At 42.4% G+C, this 22,637-nt stretch overlaps 1 protein-coding gene across 16 annotated transcripts in view; it reads left to right on the forward strand.

Moving 5' to 3' along the window:
* Positions 1-22,637, forward strand: part of Cux1 (cut like homeobox 1) — a 360,722-nt gene that overhangs the window by 221,833 nt on the left and 116,252 nt on the right. For all 16 annotated transcript variants that reach the window (XM_063234256.1, XM_063234259.1, XM_063234263.1 and 13 more), the window contains 4 exons: positions 4,983-5,120; positions 9,153-9,276; positions 13,559-13,635; positions 16,313-16,379. In XM_063234256.1, the coding sequence (XP_063090326.1) occupies positions 4,983-5,120; positions 9,153-9,276; positions 13,559-13,635; positions 16,313-16,379 (406 nt within the window). The remainder of the gene's footprint in view (positions 1-4,982; positions 5,121-9,152; positions 9,277-13,558; positions 13,636-16,312; positions 16,380-22,637) is intronic.

The raw sequence follows: 22,637 nt of genomic DNA on the forward strand, positions 1-22,637 counted from the left end.
TGGTAAACTTTCATTTTTTCTGGTATTTAGTTTTTCTTGCTAACTAGTCATAAATTACTGCATTAACAAATGGTTTGAAACTTGAGTTGATGAATGGTTTACTGAGAATTAACTCTGTGCCTAGCAATTTTCTAAGTTAATCCTCATAACATCCTCATGATACTGGTGCAAATATTATACCAAATTTACAGAAGATGATACTGAGGTACAGAGAAGATAAGTGATTTTTCAAGGTTTGTGCAACCAATAAGTGGAAGCATTGGGATTTGAACCCATGCAGTCTGGCCCACACTCTCAATTTTCCCTTTATGATGTGAGGCACTGAGATAGTTCAATAGAGACTTTTGTCTTTTCCCATACATATATATGTTGATGGAAGTATTTCCACATACCCTTTTTTTTTTTTTTTTTTTTTTTTGGTCTTTCTCATTTTTATCTGTCCCAGGGATCAAACTCACGACTGCCTGCTTGCAAGGCAGGCGCTTATGCCACTGAACTAAATCCCCAGCCCCCATTTTTAAAATCTGTTACCATGCAATGAGCTTTTTTTTATTTTTAAAAAGAAGTGGTTTTTTCCTATGTATTAAAGTATCACATTTCTTTCAAGGCAAAGATGACGTGTTTATTTTTTGTTAAATGTCTGTTGGACAGCAGATCATTGATATGACAACCATTTGCAGTCAAAGAACAAGGTGGCTAATTTGGAACGCTTATCTTTTATTAAAGAAAATTGTAGAGCTCATCAGTAAGTTTAAAACTCTTTAACATCTTGGCTAATAGAAAACCAACAAACGGTCTTGTGGTTTGAAGTATTGTAGTTTCTTCTTGTGCCTTAGTGACCTATCGTGTAAGAGAGCCCTGTGCTTCTGACAGTTTCCCAAGGCTTGGTCCATTTCAGACATTGTGTTTTCAGCTCTAAAATTCAAATTCAGTTTTCCTTTACCCATTCTGCTTCTCTCCTTATTATGTTCATGTTCTTTTCTTCAAATATTAATATCAAGTTGAGGGCTTTCACACTGAATCATATCCCTAGCCCTTTTCTCATTTGTGCTTTTATCTTGAGACAGGGTCTCACCAAGTAACCCAGACTGGCTTCAAACTTGGACCCTTCTGCCTCAGCTTCCCAGAGTGCTGGGATTATAGGCATGTGCCACCATGCAGGCCCTGGCATCTCACCCAGGCATGTTGTTCTTTAAATCCTGGAGGTCAGGCCTTCTCTGTGACCACTTTTCCTGTACCACTCTCCTTTTCCTTCACTGCAGCCACCTGCCTTCTGTGCCTTGAACAAGCCATGTTCACACTCAGCTTGAGCCCTTTGCACTGGCTGCTGCCACTTCATAGAGCAAATGACTGCTTACCAGCCAGCTTCCTGTCCCAGGCTACCTGCAGAACCCTCCCTATCAACCTGTCTCAAGGAACTACCCCTTCTTCCTGGGATTCTTGAGTCTGTGCACCCTGCTTTCTCTCTACCCTCACAGCAGTACTCAAAGATTGTCGATGTTGATATTTGCTTCCTGTCTATCTCTCTCACTTCATTAAAGCTTTTATAGAGCTATACCCCTAGCCCATGACAAGCCTTTGCCAGCAAAGATTTTGTTCTGCCCACTCCTATTGGTACCTGGAATGGCCCTGATGTCATAGAATGTGCACATCAGCCTCCAGCTGAACAATTCTTTGGGCCATAACTGACTCCTCACAGTCTCTGTCAGTCCAAATTTTACTTATCCACTAGCGAAACCACTGAGTATTTCCTCAGGGCACTACTTTGCCTGGTTTATCTGTCTCAACATCCATTTGGTCTTTAGCGTGACCTCTCTTGCTTTACCTTTGTTATTTTATGTACCTGGTTTACCTCACCTGTGAGACTGGTTACTGCTAATTTTACCAAGTGTTGTGTCCATCTTAGCCTAATCCATGCTTCTACCAGAACACACAGCCACTTAGGAAATACTTGTTAAATTAGTATTTGAAGAGACAGAATTGCCTGCTGGTTGGGCAAGGAAAATTCTTAATTATAGAGTTTTGCATACCTATTTGCCTGGCCATTGTCCTTTCTCTCCTTGTCCCTGGGTGAGATGCCAGGGCCTGACACATTGTAGCACCCTCCCCCACCTCTCTGTGATGGCTAGAATTAATGAGATAATGTTACATGCACTTAGAAAAAGGTGCTGAATAAATACAGGTGACAGTATTGTTGTTTGTTATAATTATGTTCTTTTGAGTCCTGGGTTGTATAATGAGCTACAGTAATACCTCAGAGAATGTTTTAGGAATTAACTGTTAGATGATTATAAAACACTGCAGGTTTGTCATGGAGCTAGTAGTAAAGCCTGTTGAATTAGAAGAGATTGGGGAGACAGGGGTTACAGGAATTTTGTGTTTCTCTTTTACATATGGGAGTGTTCTCTTGCCTCCCCTAGACAACTCCCTAATTGAGCTGCTGAGATCGGAGCTTTCTGACATGCAGCATAAGACCTAACAATACTTGTTGGGGGTTTAAATGGCATTGAAAATCATTAACAAGACAAAAAGCTATGATTTCCCCAGATTAGCATGCAGGTCGGGATTTGGCTTGCTGAAATTCATTGTTTTGGTCTCCAGCCCAAACATGCTAGAGTCATTATATTGTCATGTGGTAATTAGCTGTTCCTTTAATACAAGTAATAAAAATTAAGCCTAAGAGGTACTTTAGCAATGCTTTTTACATATCCCAAAACAATATTCAAATGCTGTAGGCATTTAAAGTCATTCAACTGCATACAGTAAAGTTGGAAGCTTAATGTATAGAGATATTTGAGTATTCAGTCCCTTCCTTGTTCTGTGATCAGTTTTGATACTTCGGCATTGACCTTTAATCATGTTCAATTAAATATAGATGTTGTAATGAGTAATTAGGAGATTGCTGGAATTTTCATTTACAGTATAACATTCTGGAAATTTCTCCATATGTCTAGTTCACTTGATAATGTGCATGTAATTTTTATGTTCCTTATAGAATTCCTTATAGAATCAAAAAAAGGAAGCTATTTTCTCATCCAAGTAGACAGAGTGGTGGCCTTTTAAAAGGAATGTGCTGGCTATATTGACAAGAATTTTAGGGATGGAGTGCAGTATACCAGCTTAGTTCTTTAAAACTGTAATTGGTAATAGCAGTTGTGTGGGAAAGCAGACATGGGTGAATGTTAATAAAATTCTCAAAGTTCAAATCATAGTTGTAGATGGACCAGCTGTGGGCAATACAGCTCATTTCCTTCAGGCCATTTGCCTAGCACGAGGCCATGGAGGTAGAGGAAGAGGCACAGAAAGGTTTCCTGGGAAGATACTGAAATTCAGATCCAAAACCAACAACACCAACAAAAAAGTAACTGCACCTGAAATGTTCTATCAATTCCATTTTTCCTATTATTACTGCTCCCTAGAATCAACTCCCAAAATTGCTTTTGAAATCTAATTTAATATAAATATTTTAATGCTAATTAAAATAGTAATGAAAAGCCATAAATGAGAAAGCGATACAGTCAGAGACTATATACAGGCACAGAAGAATTGGCTAGTGAGTAGGGCTTTTTCATGATGGACCATGTTGGCATCAAAACGGCACTCAACTCTGCTGACTCGAGCCAACGCAGCCCAGTGCCGCCTCATGTAAACTCTACAGAGACACTGGCATCGCAGAGAGTGCCTGGCTCCTACTGGGGCCCAGATCTCACTTCCAGAAAGCAAGGGTGGTCTGAAAAATTAATGGCTCTGGCATCGGAAAATTAAGTGAGCTCTTGAATATATACCCTTGTTGATCCACCGTGCATGGTGTTTAGCATTCCACAATAGGAGACTAAATCTCCACAGCCATCTCACAAGTGAGGCTGGCGCCCATGCCAGAAATATATTCAACAGTCTTTCCAAGCCCAACAGAACTGAGTATTCTGCTCTGCTGGAACCTAAGAATTCCTAGGAAGTACTCCACCAGTGCCCAGCAGGTGGATTATAATTGCTTACTAGGAAGCAGAAGAAAAAAATAAAGATTGAACTGATACAGAAGAACATTTAATGTCTGTCTGTCTTCTGCTGAATGAAGGTAAAGCCAGAGACCAAGAGTCAGCCCTGTAAATTGCATGTCTGCAGTCTCCAACTTCAGATTAAAATCTGCTGTTAAGGAACTCTGATGGCAGATACCATATTCAGTTGGTCACAAGACCTCACAGAATGGCTTGGTTGCTGTCCTGCTCTTTGTATTATAATCAGAAGCTTGGTGACCTGTCTGGCCAGACAAGGCAGCTGCCCACTCCTGACTGTTCTCAGCATCTGTCATCACTAAAGAAGGGTGACAGTGAAAAGTGATCGCATCCTGAAATTGGTGGCCTTTTCTAAAGCCTGAGGGTTTCTTTCCTGTCCTTAGCAGCTGTCCTGCTGTGTCATAGAGTAGTCATTTGGGGCTAACTGACTTGGGTTCACCTTTTCTGTGCCCACAAACTAGCCAGGCAGCCTTGGGCCAATCCCTCCACTTCCCAGAGCTTCGGTTTCTTTTCCGTCCTATCTCTACCACCCAGATGTTCTGTGAACATTGCTGCTTCCACAGGGCTAGTTGTTACTTTCAGCGTCACGTAATGACTAGAGACTTTAAGCTTGCAGGCCCCTGTCTAAGCACAGCTCTAGGCAGTCAGGGATTTTTCCCAGGGTGCTTTCCTCCTTGCAGCCCATAAAAATCATTAAAGCATTGCTCCATACTGAGAGAGCTCCCAGTAACTCCCAAGGCCACTTCCACCCAATTTTCACACATTGAGGATCCTGGCATGGGTCTTTCCTTTGTCAAGCAGCAGTGAAGCCCCCAGCTGGCCAGGGATCTCAGAGCTCTATAGGAGGAGGTGAGACCCCACAGGAGCCTACAGGAGGTGGCTTCCTGAGCACCCAGAAAGCCACTTTCAGCCTTTTCTCCCTAAGGGTGGGGTCCAAAGTGGGCTGATGTGTGCTCTCCTGTTGTGTAGACCCTGTGCCAGCCTTGGATCTGGGGCAGCAACTGCAGCTCAAAGTGCAGCGCCTGCATGACATCGAGACAGAAAACCAGAAACTTAGGGAAACTCTCGAAGAATACAACAAGGAATTTGCCGAAGTTAAAAATCAAGGTTGGTGGAAAGCATGTCCCTTGCTTTTCTTTCTCCCTATTTTTTGTTTTGTTTTGTTTTTTGTTTTTTTCCTTAATTGTTTTCCCTATACTGTTGGGACTAGCTCGAGTTGTTACCCACATCATGAAGCCAGGGTGGAGCAAGATGAAGATTCTTTAAAGAGAAAGAATGATAATACTTAGCTATTTCGAAGTCACAGTTTTCCTCTACACAATGACTATGTATGATTTTATTGCCGTCAGACAGGACTGATCAAGAGTCTTTGAAAATCTCCTGTATCATCATGTGATAGGATCTGCCTTTTAAAAGACTGATGTGTTGCCTCTGGGCAACACCTGTCAGACAGCCAGCTCATGATCAAAGGGTCACATACAGTAAGTCATTTAGTAATTGCTGCTGATCCATTAAGGCTCCAGACTAGACACATCCTCACAGGCTGTGCTCTTACTGCTCTTTCCCTGTTGGCCTTACCTATTCATTAGGTGTCTCATGAAAAAAAAAAAAAAACCTCTTCTTGTGGTTGCCAGCATCAACAAGACAGAGAAGGCAAAAGTGGCCTGGCTTCTTCTGTCAGGGAGGAACAAAGAAGTTCCTCCTTCACCTAAAACCCAGATGTTTTCCAAATCCCAAAGCCTCCTAGCTTCCTGTGTCAAAAAAAATCTCAGGCTCTTTGACCACACCAGCAAGTTCTTCAGCCAACTCTCCATCTCAGAACAGCCTGTGAGTTTTCATGTGGGGATATGGGTAAGGAAAGGGGAGGCAGCCACTTGGCTGGTCCTCTGTGTGACTTTCTATTTAATAGGCTTAGAGAGCTACAAGGTACTGATTGTAGATTGTGTGGTCCTTTGGCTTTGAGAATGTTGGAAGCAGAGTTGGGAGGAGAGAGTGGCCATGGAAGATCCAGAGAGACTGAGGTGATGTGGGAAGTGCCAGAAGGTACCAGGCTATGAAGGCAGCAGTTCCCAGGACCCTTTTCTCAGGGTTCTCTGAGTATGTTTACTCCCTCAGGCAATGGATGATGTGCTAAAGCCTTCAGGTGAGGATGGCAGGAACTTGCTGGAGCTGAGGAACATGGGGGACAGGAAATTAGGGGAGCCAAACCAGCCCAGTCCCTACCAGTCTGGCTCTACAGAGAGCCTGGTGAGCTTTTGGGTCCTGAAGGCACAGCATTTGTCTTGCTTAAAAGCAAGACATTGGGCTTACTAAACTGTGATCCTTCTGAAAAAAGGCATTGCCTTTCCCAGTAGGAATTCTTCCTAGTCAGCTTCATCACAGTACCCAGGTGACAGGTAACCTGTAAATGTGCACATGTGGTTTGCACAGAGACACTATATAAAGAAAATGTCCTTTGTATTTGTTCCTTTGGATGTCTAGTTTTGACAGCCTACCCTTGATGTTTATTGAGCTTGTTGTGTGTTGGAGTTTACAGCCACAGGGTTGTGTGAGATTTTGTCTCCCCTCACCCTTCCTGGCCAGTGCCTCCATGGCCAGCACTGACTAGGAACCCACCAAAGTGGTGGGGATTGTTTCCTCCCAAGAGGCTCTAGCGTGTACTTTATAAATGAACACTTAATCCTGATTCAGGAACAAACCCTTGAAAGGAAACAGACGATTTGAGTCCGTTGGTGGCCACCACCTTACCACGTGGTCTTGAGCAATCTTGGTTGTTAAATGCCCTGTGTCTTGGGAGCATTTTTCTACTTTCTAGTGAGCTCCCTATGGGATGAAGTGAGAGTGGTATATGTAGCCCTCAACACTCAAGAAATTTTAGCTTTTTTTTTTTTTTTTTAGCCTGTCTTGCTATATAGCTTAGGTTGGCCTCAAACTGGCAGCAGTCCAGCAGTCTTCCTGCCTCAGTCTTCTAAGCGCTGGGATTACAGGTGTGCATCACTATACTTAGCTCAGCTGCTTCCTGAGCACTGTTGCTTTGTCAGAAATTCACATTTCTTTATTGATTACCAGTTTTCCCAATCTCCAGAAAAATGTCATTTTTTTTCTCCTCCTTGTCCTAGCATAATCCAGTCACAATTTGGAAGGGCAGAAGGTATGTTCACTTGTTTCCATAGTTACAGCAACCATGAAGATGGTCTAGGAGTAAGAGCAGGAAAAGAGCTTCTGAGTCATGTGCATAGACCCCCCATTGAAGATGAGTAAATTTGGGCTCTAGATACAGCAAACAAATGCCAGTATGTCAGTGTCTTCTGCTGTACCACAGCCTCCTACATATGGCTCACAGGGACACAGGGAATGTCCTGGATGCAGATCTGGTCAACAGAGAAGGGCTATGGGCTTGGACACTGCCAGCAGTGAGCAGCCCCTAGCAGCAAAAGACTTCAGCAGGCACAGACAACATGCTTCTTGGAAGGATCCCAAGTGTGTCACACCTCTGGGCCTCACTGGAACCATGCCAAGCCTATTGCATCAGGGTTTCAGCTCCTGCAATAACATTGGTGCCAGATATATATGTCATGTTCATTTCCACAGGCACTTGGGGTCTAGGTGTGATTCTGTCCCATAGGCCTAGGACACCATGCAGCCTGATGAGTAAAAGGTAAAGGCTCCTTTAAGAGAAGACACTACCTTTGGCATTCGGTAGAGCCCAGAGCACACTCCTTAGAGAGAGAAGACATAATTAAAATCCTCTGCTTCCTCAGGCATTTAAGGAAGAAACAGGCCTACTAGTATGCCCAGTGGAACCGATGAGAAATGTTCTGTGAGTTCCATAGTTCAGGCTGTACTCTAGAGTCAAAGTTTTAGGCAAGATCAGGACACTTCCAGAATGCCAGCCAGCTCTTCCTGAAAGCACCTGTTTCCTCCTTCCTAGTCCAGGTCTGTATGATAGTGAAGGCAAGCAGCACTTGTGCTGTATGCACAACTATGGCATGGAAACACCTGTGTAACACCCAGATGGAATACTCCCGCCAGTGGAGCCTCACAGTGTGATCCTGGTCAGGTCCTGCCTCCTTGTTTCATTCATGACCCAGATCTTCCTGACCCATCTTTACTAGTTGCTGGGAATGCAAAAATAAACATCCCAGCTTCCTTAGAGATGGGTCCATAAACACCAGGAAATGGTCCTCCAAAGTACTACTTTCAGGGCAAGGGCCACAGTACTCAAAGGGCAAGGAGGAATGTCGGTGGGAAGATGCACAGTAGGTGTCCTGCCCTCGGGCACCTATAGATCAGAGACAACCTATACATTGCTTTTGCTTGGACATTCGTGGTTTAGGCAGTTGAAGTGCCTGCTATTACCATGCAGGGCAAGAGAAAGACTTGCAGGGCAAGAGGAGCCGTGGGAACCCAGATTTTACTACCTGCTCAAGGACCTCGTCTGTGGAGCACCAGGCACCTGAATCCGCAGTTTTCACAACTGGCTCCAGGACACGTCCCAGCCTCCTCCCAGTTACCTGAGTATCTCTGCCCAAGCCCTCATCATCTGTGTGTTCACACAGCCCACATCTGCCAAAGTCTCTAGCAAAGGGTCCCCCCAGCACCCAAGTTCCAGGGTGAATCCCTCAGCTGATGAGATAGCTCTCTAACCACGTGGTCCTCACATTCTCAATCCTTTGTGAAACTGCAAAATGTGCCTGGGCCAGAGGAACCTGTAGATTTACCTTCCTCTGCTTCCATAAAGTCTACATGATGAAGAACTTTTTTCTTTGTGAGGAAGAAATTAAACCCACACTGAAACTTTATTAATCTTCCCTCAATAGAGAACTAATTGAAGACCAATGAGATGTTATTATGTGTTATCATTGAATACCCTGCCTCCTTTTTAAAATGTGCTAGAATAACCCACGCCTTCCTTTGCAGCAAAATCCATTGACCCTCCTCAGCCTAAACATTGCAAGTTCAATTTAACATTTAGGAAGTAACAGTTCTCTGAAAGGACATGTAATCATTGATTTTGTGCCAGTGTGGAGGAGCTCAAGTTTAAACCATGCAGCTCCTCCCTGGTTCCGAGAGCCTGATGCAGACTATCACACTGACCTGTGCTTCTTACTGTCAAGTTTTCTCTATTTCTTCCTGCAGAGGTTACAATAAAAGCACTTAAAGAGAAAATCCGAGAATATGAACAGACTCTGAAGAGCCAAGCAGAAACTATTGCTCTCGAGAAGGAACAAAAGTTGCAAAATGATTTTGCAGAGAAGGAGAGGTAAGCATGGGTCCTGGTAATCCCAGAGCAATGTGACATTTTCCCTCTGAACTTGACAAGATAGTTACAAGAAAGTTTGAAAATATTCCTGAGAATCAACCAGATATACACAAATGCCCATATGGCTCTAGGCAAAATTTTGGTTGAAATATGAAAATGTCCCTTGATCTTCAATTTATCAGTGAGGATGCACTGAGTGCAGTGAACTGGTCTTTCTTTGTTGGCTGATAGTGTCTGGCAGTCAGGGAGCAGAGGGTGTCTGTCGAAGCCCCACAGGTCCAGAGGTTAGTGCAGAGCTATAGAGTTAATCTACTTCATCTGAGATGAGAGCAGACAGGTTCTCCAAACACAGTTCTGCTGTAGGGAAGCTCTGGGCACATACAACTTTGCCACTTTCAGTGAATTCTGATATTCTTATCATATATACTCAAAATCTTAGTTTTCTATTTTGCCTTTTTTCATTACCTCATAGCACTTCATATATCAAGAAATCCATGCCAACTGGGCATCTCCAGTTCAAAAGTCTAAAATATTCCAAAAGGATTTAGAATCTGGAGGTTTAGTTCAATGGTACAGCATGTGCTTAGCACATATAAGGCCAAGAACTTAGCATGTTCTATTCCCAGCACACACATACATAAATATTAAGAATATTTGGAACATTTCATAATTTGCACTTTTGGATTAGGAATGTTCAAATAGTAAATTGTGTGTAAATACCCCAAAACCCAGTAAACTCCAAAGTCTAGAACACTGGTGGGTCTCTCCAGTATTTCGTATAAGGGGTACTCAGCCCATATTAGTAAACTAAGTGAACTGATGCAGTTTATTTCAAATGCCTTACTTTATCCAAAACTTCTCCCACAGATGAGCTGGTTTTTTTACTGGTGTGATAATTTTATGAAAGATTTCTTGTAAGGACTGTGAGGACTCTTGAGCTTGCCAATTCCAACTCTGTTACTTTGGATTTTTAGAAAGAAAAAAAAAACTCCTGAGTTAATTTAAGATATTCAGTTTTAGCCCTAGCATGAAGAAATTCATATTTACATTAACAGGAGGCACTAAATTTATAGTTAGGAGTAAAAGAATAGGTTTGAGCATGAGTAACATGGAGTTTTACTGTGACTTAGCACATCACTTGGACTTCTGTAAGGTGAGCTCCACAGAGATCTCAGGAAGTGGGGCTGAGTATGTAGCATCTTCAGTGCCCTGAGAATAATCCCTAGCCTAGCAGCAGCAGCACCACCACCACTACCAACACAATTCAGGTATCTCATAAGATCTCTTGGGAGTACCTGTATGGTTTAAAAGCAGGAGGGGGATACTAGGTTCCATTCATCCAAAGTCTACTTGGCATCAGAACGTTGCCAGCCACTTAATACATTGTCTCACTGAGCAACCAGGATGGATCTACACCATCTCATTTTACAGAAAGAAAAATAAGTCATAGGCTAGGTACTTGCTAAGCTTTTGCCGCTAGTAATCCGGGCTGCAGCAGGACTGTGTGACTCCAAACCAGGCCCGCCCAGCCACTGCAGCTGCTGCTTCAGTCATCATGGCCTCACTGCAGCACCAACATCAGTCTTTAATGCACGCCATGCTTCTGGTAGAGGCTGACACCACCTCTACCAGGAGAATGTGGCAGGGTACACCCCCAAGAGAAGAGTGAGCAACACAACTGGAGCTCTGAAGATGGTGACCCCCTTGGCACAGCTGATGGGGAATTGGTCCTAAGTAAATGCTTCTTAAGAAAATATTTCTTAAAGAGATTTTTCTTCACGTTATTGATAACTAGAGAAAAATACAAGCAATTTAATGTCCTACCAACAAGAAATGGGTAAGTGAAAGACAATCCCTAACTAGAATGTTATGCATCCATGAAAATCATAGTTGTGTGGAATTCAAAGTAACCAGAGAAAAGTATTGAACATAATATCAAGTGGAAAATTCAGAAAGCAGCATTATATGCAGTGATCTGCCCACAGCAAATTCATGTGTCACAAAAGTGTGGAAATAAACTTATTTGGGGACTCAATATTATTCAGTTGACTTTTCAAATTAGATAAGAGTGATTATATGAAAAGGTATAAAAGCCAGGCAAAGAGGCACATACTTGCAATGTCAGCTACTGAGAAGGCTGAGATCAGCCTTGGCAATTAAGCGAGACTTTGTCTCAGAATAAGACCCTATGGATATAAATTACTGCAAGGCCTGGGTTCCTGTGCCACAAAAAATAAACAAAAGATGGAATGACTATTAGGAAGAAAAGATAAAGTTAAGTTTATTATTTCATTCTTAATTCCTTTTTTTTTTCATTCTTAATTCTAAAAATGGCATTGGACATTGAATTTAAATATTAACAACTAAAGGTAAAGATTATAGCTGAGTGGTACTGCTGGCCAAACATGTGCAAGACCCTGAGTTTAGTCTCCATCAATGCAAAATAATAACAATAATGATAATATTTAAGTCACATACATACTGAAAAATCTTGGGTTCATACTTTGTTTTTAATAATTTTAGAGTAGAGAAGTATAAGCATACAAGAAAGTGATATAAGTAAGACTAAAGCCATATTTAAAAACAAATAAAAATAAAGTTTTAAAACATCAACAAACTGGGAAGGAATATTTGCACCACCTAAAGACAAAGAACCAATTTTCTGTATATGTAAAGAGCTCTTAAAAATTGATAAGAAAAAAGGCAACTCTACCAAAAGTAGGGAAAGGCAATAAGCAAGCATTTCCTACAAAGAGAAAAGTTGAGCTTTACTCAGCAGCAAAATATTAAGGTTGATTTTATCAGTGTTGGCAGGGTATACAAAACACTCTTAACATGTTGTTGGTGGCGTTTAAATTAGGCTTTTTGCTGGGAATTAACTAAGGATCTATAAAAACAAAAAAGAATTGGACAGAGCCTTTGACCATTGTAATTCCTCTTTTAGGATTCTATCTAACAGATTTACTCTCAAAATTATGCAGCAATATCTCCATAATGACCATTAAGGAAATGTTTAGCAGAAAGAAACTTTAAAAATTTGTGTCCACAAAGGTTTAAGTTAGTTCTTCAGTAAGAGTAAAGGATAACTATATGTGCTAAAATAGAACATTTCCAAAATTGGAAACAAGTGTAAAACTTTAGAATGGTGTGTGTTATGATCTCCTTTGTATCAAAAGTGAGTAGGAGCTTATTACATTGTAATATATTACATATTAGTATATATTATACTGTAATATGTTATATGTTAGTTTATATTTCACCCTGGTGCTTTACATTTGTTTATATTACTGCTGTAGTATATTACATGTTAGTTTATATTTCCTATGATATCTTACATATTAGTTTACATTGGACTGTAGTGCATTACATATTTGTTTATATTATGCTACATTACTTACTATATCGTATTTCTGTACATACAGAAACATTTTAGAAAGATACAAAAGAACTGAGTAGAAATGAAGCCAAGGAGTTTTCCAAGTGCTTATAAATTTTGATTTTTGTAAAATTCTGAGCATCTATTAGTTTTATATTTGAAATACATGAAAATACTAGCATTGCTTTTTCTACGGATAATGGAAATTAGGGTGACTTTTTAGTTGTATCATTTCTCCTTTTCTGTATTTCCAGGTTTATTATGTTGAGAGCATATGTTATATTCATGTGATATAAAAACAATAAACTTATATTTAGAGGTTTTCTGCAGATTAGGAGAAAGCTGTGCTATTTACTGACCCAGGAATTCATTTGGAGATCGTGAGAAATATAAATATGTGGAATGTAGTTGGAGACACCCAGAATCTCCCCCTTTGGTTCTGCACTTGCATTTGCATTCCATTATAACAGAGCTGGGACAGCTGTCACATCTCTTTAGTACATCCTTTATTCCAACAAATTCCTTCTTTGTGTCAGCAGAATGTAAATGTATCATTCTTCTCAGGCTAACTTCAGAAAACAATGAGTACGTAATGATGGTATTTTTTCTTTTTAATATCTGGCATCTCAAGAACAAGTGACATTTAAGATAACCTTCCGTTCCATGTATATCAAGACCTACAGGATACACACTTTAGATTACATAATGTGAGGTTACAACATTAGGGTGCAGGAGATTACGAGCAGACCCCAAGGCGTATAGGGGATTGGGAGCTACAGCCAATTGTGTGCCTGCCACCAGCCGGCCTCCCAGAAAAGAGAGGAAATGAGAAGAGCTCTAAGGTACTCAGTGCAGCTCCATTGATGAAAACAGGAACTAATCTGGCTTCCTGTTCTTTCTTTCCAGAAAGCTACAGGAGACACAAATGTCAACCACCTCAAAGTTGGAAGAGGCCGAGCATAAACTTCAGACTCTGCAAACAGGTTTGATGCTCTTCATCCTAGTCAAGTTGACCACCTGAACTGGGGGCTCGTGGTCAGTTTCCTGGCCTGTCAAGGTCCCCTTTGCTACCTGTTGCAGAGGAAAGGGAGCCCACGCTGCAGAACTGTTCTCCAGCCCACCTGGCTGCTGCACCTGATTCCATTAGTCATGGCACTGAGTTGTTAATGTGGAGGTGGGAGGATCTCTGCATGCCATTTCCATCCCTTCCACTGCCATCCTCTCTTCCTGCTCTTCAACAAACATATCTAAATCACCAAACTGTCAAGGAGTGACATTTCATTTGGAACAATAATAGAAGATAGAAAAGAGGGGAAAAAAACTTTATTTCTACCCTGAGTGAAGTTAAAGAGAACAGTAATAGCAGAACCTTTAAAATTTAAGTTAACCAAAAAAGGTTATGCTGAAGTTTCTTTAAACTTTTTTCTTTTTCTTCTATTTTTCTCCCCCGAAAGGGAAAAGTACTGTATCTTTAATTTCAATGAGAGAAAAAGTTAGAATATGTCATAATCCAAGTTAAAACACAAATGACAAAGGAAGAGAGAATCAGTTAAACGGATGAATTATATCCATGACTTAAGGGCCAGTCTAGGGGTGTAGCTCTGTGGTGCTTGACTAGCATGTAGAATGCCCTGAGTTTCATCCCCAGCACCGGAGAAAACTGAAAATAAAAAGCCCTGTAGAATAAGGGGCAAAACATAGAAATAAGTAGTTCATAGAGTAAATATAAATAGCTAATACACGTAAGGAAAATTACACCAGTGAAGTATTATTTTAGCTACCAGGCAATTAGATTTTACATACATATGAATGTAGTACTGGGGATCGAACCCAGGGCCTTTACAGAGCACATTCCCCTGCTCTCTGCTTTTGTTTTAACCCAGGGTCTTACTAAATTGCCTAGGCTGGACTTGAACTTAGGATCAATCCCCTTTCCTTACCTTCTCAGAGTGCTAGGATTACAGGTGTGCACCACCACACCAAGCTCTGGATTTTTTTTTTTTTTTCAATTGATAGTATCCAAGGGTTGATGAGAGTAAAGGAAAATGTTCCTCACTTATGATGCACATGGGAATACAAATTATCTCTTAGGAAACCTAGTGAACGGTATTCATGGAAAGTTTGAATACTCAGTGCTTTAGCCAGCTGCACTTCTAGTTATCCTGAAAGGGGGCTCATTTTTTTACTCATATTGCATGTGTCTTCACATGGAGAGATTTCTGTGCCCTACACCAAGGGTGAAGGCAAGTCTCTAAAAATATTACTAACATCCTACCTTATTGGTGGCAGGGGCCACATAGTTGTGCAGAGATGTGTTCTGAGATAAGTCCCACTGAGGGATTTTGTACTGGTGCAGATATCAGATGCACTCACATACTTCAGTGACAGAGTAGGCCAGTTACTTGTCACAGCCTCTTGACACCATAAACACAAGATAGATAAGCCTGTGCCTGATGTGACCCGGCATGCTGTCCCAGTAAATTTGGGGGTAGGGGGGTAACTAGGAGTATATTTGATGGGCATTACTTTACACACCTGTAATCCCAGTACTCTGGGAGGCTGAGGCAGGAGGACCATAAATCAAGCTCAGTCTACAAAACTTAGCAGTTTAGCAAGACCCCATCTCAAAAAACAAACAAAGGCAAGGGGCTGTGATTCATTGAAAATTGTGGGTTCAATCCCAGTATCACCATGCCAAAACAAACAAACAAAACCCCAGTACCTTCTAAAATAGTGATGGTTTGGCATAGCAGCGCACACCTGAAATTCCAGTGCTCAGGAGACTGAGGCAGAAGGATTGCAGCAAGTTTAAGGCCAACCAGAACTGCATAGTGAAACCTTGTCTCAAAAAGGTCAAATAAATAAATAAATGAAATGTACAATCTAGTAAATGTGTAAACCAGTAACATAGTCATACATTACCATGATCAAGTATTGGGCCCTGTAAATAATTATACATGTTGTATGTTTGCGCAGCTGGCAGTGCCACAGGTTTGTTGCACTAGCGTCCACACAAACACAAGACTAGTGCCTGGTGCTGTGATGTGAAAATGATTAGGACAGCCTTGGTAAATGGGAGTTGTCCACCACCATTCTCATCTTACAAAATTGCCTTCTTATATGCGGTCTGCCATTGACAGGAACATTGTTATACAGGGTGTTACTCTATGTGCAGTTACTTATGGAAATATTTTTAAATGATAAGAAAATGTTGAAAAGTAGGAAATCTGTGCAGTAAACCATGAACAATAATTCTCTTTGGAGATACTTGGATTGAAATGAGATAGAAATGAGAGGAACTTTCTGTTCCATTCATGGTACTTTGATCATCTTTACCTGCTTTGGGGTTTTGTGTGTGTTTGTGGTGATCATTGTGGTTTTTTCTTTTTGTTTTGTTATTGGCTTGTTTTTTGCAGTGCTGGGAATTGAACAAAGGACTACATCCAGGCCTTTTTTATTTTGGGATTGGGTCTTGCCAAATTGCCCACACTGCAGTCCTGCCTTAGCCTCTCAGAATTCTGGGATCTCAGACATGACTTACCATGTCTGTCACTTTTGCCTGTTTTGAAATGGGGACATATTACTTTTATACTTTTACTTTTTAAATTTAATTGAAATAATTAGTATTTTATATCATGGTTTTCTATTCTTGCCTTTTAGCCCTGGAAAAAACTCGAACAGAATTATTTGACCTGAAAACCAAATATGATGAAGAAACTACTGCAAAGTAAGTTCCTGCTGTTATATTCATGTCATCCCTGCTTCTGCTAATCCATGAGAGATTGGCCTGGCTGGTTTGAGAGGTGCCTGGCTTCAGTGCCACCATAATGACTTGGTGTCATTTCAGGGAATCAGTCCCATCAGATCAGTCCCCCAGGTATGACGGCAAGCAAGCCAGTACTTCTTCTTTCCTTCATTATTATGAGCCTACTTGATGCCTCTCTTTTTTCTGTGGGAAGTTTGGGGAAGAGTCAGCTTAGAACAGATACAGCATTTGGGCCATTTGTTTACAGAGCTTGGTCTGGGCAAATCACTCAACTTTTACCTGGGCCTCCCTTTCCCTCAGGGCCCCTAAACAATATTAAGCATATTCCCGTGCAGTTGGACTGGTTCCTGTGACCCCTAAGAAGTGAACCTGTGTGGGGACATATTTTTGGGTAGATGGTCACTCAAGGCTTGCTTCCTGTCTGACTCCTGTTAAGAGAATTCCACATAACTCATTATGAATATACTTTGTGGCACATACCAGAGAGAGGACATGATTTTGCCATAAGTCATGAGAAGATGACGAAGATCACTCCTAGTCTCTTTTGCTAATGACCAGGCAAGCAGTACCAGACCGGTGTTTGAAATGCTTTTTCCTATGCTGGAAGGCTCTTCTCTCCCAGAAATCTGTGTGCCCGACAGCAATGGTGTTCTGGGTGCCCAGTGGGCACTAGTGAGGGTAGTTCTGAGTAGCCCTCCCACTCCCCAACTGGAGCTCCTCTGCAGGCAGAGGTGCTGGTGCTCAGCGTTTCAGTACCCCAACACATTTGCTCTTGGGCTTTGAGGCTGCTGCCCATCTACTGCCCTCAGGATACTGAGTAGGTGTGCTCCTGACCCTTTCCTCTCGGGTCATGCAGTAACCCAAGGCCTTGAGAGCCCCGCTACACCCATTTTGCCCACAGACATAAAACTTCTGCACAGAGACAAAAGCATCCTGGTCAGTCCCTGGCTGACTTGCCAGACTGCTTGTGCCCCTGAAATATCTAAGCCTTGTGGGAGCCACAAATCATTTAAGCGCCTTGCTCTACATGCCAAAATAGAACTTTCTGTATGCAGAATGACCTGGGTCTTAGGGAGGGTAGAGGTTAAAATTTTGCTTTGAAATGTTGTGCATATTAACTCCTTGTGTTACTGGGGCAGTGCTATTTGAGAACACAGCCACCATTGGCTGATTGAAGGCACCCTTGCCACACACACACACACACACACACACACACCTCAAGCTGTAACCGCAGCAGAAACCACACCAATTGCTGCAGTGAAATTCAGTCATCTTGACAAGCCTCTTAGTTCCTGTACCCCCACCACACACAGCTTTTTTTTCCCCCTCAGTTATTTCTGTGTAGTCTTTATTCTACCTGTACCATGTTTTTTCTAAAATAATTTGATTAGTATATGACTCATTAGTTAGTGTTTCGGCAATTATTTCTTCTCCACATCATTTTACTGGCTGATATATTTCTATATGGCAGTAGATTTGATCATACTACTAGCTTTCATTACTTCCATTAAACCATACCTTTTGCTAAAAGGCATCAATACAACTTACATATCTAATTTTGTGTCTCCATAATTGACCAGTTTGCTCTCCTATGCATCTTAAAAACACTTTCATGTTTCAAGTATTGGCAAAGATGCAGAGAAAAAGGAACTCTTGTACCTTGTGGATAAGAATGTAAATTAGCACAGCTATCATGGAAAATAGTAGGAAGAGTCCTCATAAAACTAAACATAGAACTACCATATGATCCTGTATTCCCACTTCCTATAGTCTGCTATGTAGCCCAAGAAAGTGGGATGAGTGTGTCATATAAATGAAGGCGTTCCCCTGTTCAGTGCAGCATTATTCACAGTGGTTAAGATCTGGAACACCCTTAGTGTCCACTGGTGAATGAATGGATATAGAGATTGAGGTGTTTATATACAGTGGAATACTATTTGGCCTTCAAAAAGAAGACAGTTCTATCATTTGCAGGAACATGGATGAATCTGGAGGACATGCTAAATGAATAAGACAAATTCTGCATGATTAAAATGACACTAAGAACATTAAATCTGAAAGCTGTCCTGGGAATGAGTTTAATCAATCCAGGACCCCAGAGGCTGGTTCTTCTGGTCTGTAGATCACTCAGTGAACTTGGCCTATTGGCATCACGCAAGAAGTGGTACTCACTGACGTGAACTCAGTGAGAAATGGTCTGGACCCATTACCCTCCTACTGGTGTATGTTAACCCCAAAGAGACTTTTCCCCAAAACCCAAATAGATGAAAACTGACGCATTGCTTTCTTGTTTCATAAACCTACAGTAAATGGGAACTGGAGTCCAGAAATGTGGGGGAAGGGGCAATTATTTTGTTTTGCAAAGATGTCTTTGTATGGGGACAGCTTTTGTCCCCTGACCACTGACAGGATTGTGGCCTCTCGTGTCCTGCCTAGCTGTGAGAGTGGTGGTGAGCAGATCACGTGGAGCAAGAGGTTGGCTTGGGAAAGTAGCAGGCAAGGCTCAGAAATGGCAGACATCCCCAGAGACCATCTCATGCACCAGATTCTGGATCCTGAGTTTTTCTGGCTCAGCAGGGAGAAGGTCATTGTAGCTCTGTGTGATTGCTATTGGGATCCAGGGAACAGGGCACAGAGTCTGGCAAGGTCTTTGCAGGAGACAAGCAGCATTCCCAAGGGGACGTACAGAAGCTGGTCAGTATCCTGAGGTGCAGGAGGAAGGAGGGAAGCTGTGAAGTGCAGCACAGTGGCCAGTGCTAGCAGGACTGGCCCATACCCCAACTAGAACCCAGAAGATGAAGGCTTTTATGAGGAGCTGTAACTCCATGCCTTACCCTGTCTGCACCTGGACTCCCTAGAGAATGGGAAGGAAGAGAATCATCAAGGATACTTCCTCAGAGATGGTGACAAAGGACTTGGGAGCTTTTTTGTTGTCTTTTGCATTAGGATCTCATTGTGTTGCCCAGGCTTGTCTTAAACTTCTGGGGTCGAGCCATCCCCCTGCCTCAGCCTCCTAAGTAGCTACAACTACAGGTGCAGGCCATCACACCCAAATGGGTCTTGGAACAGGAAGATGAGTTATGGTCATGTTGCAGAGAGTTTATGGAAGAGCCAAGACAGGCTGGTCTTTAAGAGAACCTGCCCACGGCTCTGAAGGATGGGCCCACCAGGGTGAGCAGGTTGACAGGTATGACAGGACAGGGCTTTGGCTTGACCCTAGCTGGCACCTCCCTTATCAGAAAAGGTTTGGATGCTAACAAGACTAACTGTGTATTCCCCAGCCTATTAACTCATAGAAAGTGTAGAAAATGGCCTATGGTGGTGGGGTTGGGGTTGCTTTCTTAACTGGGAAAGCAGAGGTCTCAGTATTAGTGAGCCCATATAAGTACCCCTTGCACATGGCTCTGCCCTTATTTTTTCTGAAAGGTTAGTCACTTTAGCTATCTATCTCAATTGTAACCTATGTATGTTTAATTGGACCTAATGTGTCCAATCATAAATGATCTTAAAACATTTCAGGACATTATCTTCTCTCTGACAAAAGGAATTCTCTACTCTGGTGACTGCGAATATAGGGAGGGAGTTGGGGCAGAGTAGAAGGTGGACTTTGGAGATGGTGTCTATATGTATGAGTTTAGTCAATCCAGGACCCCAGAGGCTGGTCCTGCTGGTCTGTAGATCACTCAGTGAACTTGGCCTATTGGCATCACACAAGAAGTGGTACTCACTGATGTGAACTCAGTGAGAAACAGTCTGGACCCATTACCCTCCTACTGGTGTATGTTTTGGCCAGGTCATGATCTCTGCAGCTCGCCTGTATGATGGGAATAACTCCAGCTGCGCATTGGGTAGTTGAGAATAGCCATGAAGGGTGCATTGTATGCAGCACCCATCATAGTAAGAGCCAAAGAACTATCCACACGTGCTCCTGCTGACTCTGTGTGCTTGGCCCAGGTGGTATCATCTTCTCATGGCCTTGAGGGACACACACTACATGCCTATATTCCCATTCCCCATATTGGGAAGAAGCCTACAGGTCAGCCGCACCCAGGCTGGCCGGGACCCATTGATGGTGCACAGTCATCACCATGCGTCAGCTGGGACATGGGCTGACTGGGATGGGGACAGCAGCAGTAAAGTTTTCTGTGTAGGCTTGAAGCAAAATGTAATTAGCCTTTATGCGCAGAACAAGGCCTCATTGATGAACACAGCTGGTCTTTGTTTTGTCCTGTCATTGAGAGTGGGAGGTAAAAGTGTTCCTCTTCATGTTTATTAATGCAGGATTCCTTAGATAAATGGCAAGCACAGTTTCATATTTGTTGGAACATCGGGGGGCTTGCCAAAACAGTTGTTGTGTAAGCGGATTGCAGGGTTGCAGATTAGAACTGTTTCTGGGTTAAATAAATGAATTATTTCTGTTGCATTTTTTTTCTTTTTTAGTGAAAATGCCCCACCTCCTCAGATGGTCACCCTGTGTCCATCTTCTCCATCTCTTTTAGCATGTGAAGATGTAGCACCCTAGAGAACTTGAACTGAGTCCCACAGATCCCATAGGTGTGGATTTTGACATTTATACAGTTCCCTAGGTAGCCTGGGAGGTGCACAGGTGGGCCAGTTTCTTTCAGCAGGTAGCAGCTACCCCAAAAGAAACTTGGACTACTCTTGTTGCCCATGTCCTCGTGTGCATATCACACAGCTCTTCACTCACCCTTGGGTTTAAGTTGCTTGTGCATGCATCAGCAGAGTTGCCCTCCCAGCTGACAGATTGGGGTTCTAGGCACAAGTGCAGGAATTCCTGTTGTGTGTGTTTGTTCACTTGTTTGTTTGTTTTCAGTAGTAAGAATTAAACTGAGAGCCTTTGCACTGACCCATATCCTAAGCCCTTTTTATTTTATATTTTGAGATAGTCCCACTGTGCGCTAAGCTTGAACTTTCTGTTCTCATGCCTCAGCCTCAGCCTCCGCCTCCCAAAGTGCTGGTATTACAGGCATGTACCACCAGCTCAGCTAATTCCCATTTTTGTTGTAGTCCACAGCCACCTCTTTGCTCTGTCCCTCTGATCTGGGATGGACAGGGAACATCAGTTGAACATATACAGTCAGCCTCTGACATTCCTCCAAACATGTGGGCTGGGACTCTGAGCCTTGATGAAAGAAAATACTGAATTACACTGAAATACTACATTTTTTATAGCTTGTGGTACTCTTAGGAGAATTTGCCTCCCAAACCTTTCCTGCCGGTAAATTTCGTATTTCTTTAAGGTTCTGTGTTGTATTCCTTCACCTCTCTGCTTTTTTCAAAGAACAACACTGTATATACACATACTTTCATAGCGCACTACAAAAGAGACATTTATGAGGAACCTCACTTGGGTTGATTTTAGAGTATTTGCTTTGTATCATATGTGTGACCAGTGTTTATTACCCACTGCCATGGGCTCCGGGAAAGAGAAGATGTCCCCTCAGCTAGCTCGGCTAGGGGCTTTATTGGTAACATTTCAGGGAGCCTATACTCAGCAGCACAGGGATAGGACTGCCATGTCCCCACAGAGAATAGGAGAGAGGATTTAACAAAGAGTCTGTCAGCTTAGGACACACATGGGAAGAGGGGCCAACACACTTGTAAGCATAGCTGTCATGGGTGCCCCCATACAGATGGTTTGGCTGGCTACAACCTGTGTAAATGCTTTGCTCTCTGCAACAGCCACTGAGCAGTTCCTCCTATATCCTCTGCAGGAACGAACATCCCAAGAAGAGGCAGCTGGGGCACCCCATCCTTTGGGCTCTTTGCACAAGACCATGGTGATCTGTGCAGTCCCTCTCTGGGACTGAGGATGTAACACTTGGGTTGCATCCCCAGCACTAGAAAAATAAATAATAAAGGCCCTGTTTGGGGCTGTCTTTGTATTGGGGCAGTATTACTTGTGATAGTAACCAGGAGATGGCAGGTTTTCCAGAAGGGCTCAGTCCCTTCCCTACACATACAGCCCTTGGCTCTTCTAATTTTCTTATAGTTCCACAGGAAAAACTCCCAAAACTGGGCCAGGGAGAACCCAGCTGACTGAGCCTGGGAATCACACAATTGTTTTTATCGTCATACTAGATAAATATTTCCTCTGGTAGAGTTGGAAAAGAGCAACCTAAGTGTCCAGATACAGTCTTCCTCCTGTACCTTTAAGAATGTAACATTTTCTATTTCCTGTCTTTTTGATGAATCATC

Source organism: Cavia porcellus, unplaced genomic scaffold (assembly GCF_034190915.1).
Source record: "Cavia porcellus strain 051 isolate PalLab524CR breed Dunkin Hartley unplaced genomic scaffold, mCavPor4.1 scaffold_23, whole genome shotgun sequence".
In the NCBI taxonomy this organism is placed as follows: Eukaryota; Metazoa; Chordata; class Mammalia; order Rodentia; family Caviidae; genus Cavia; species Cavia porcellus.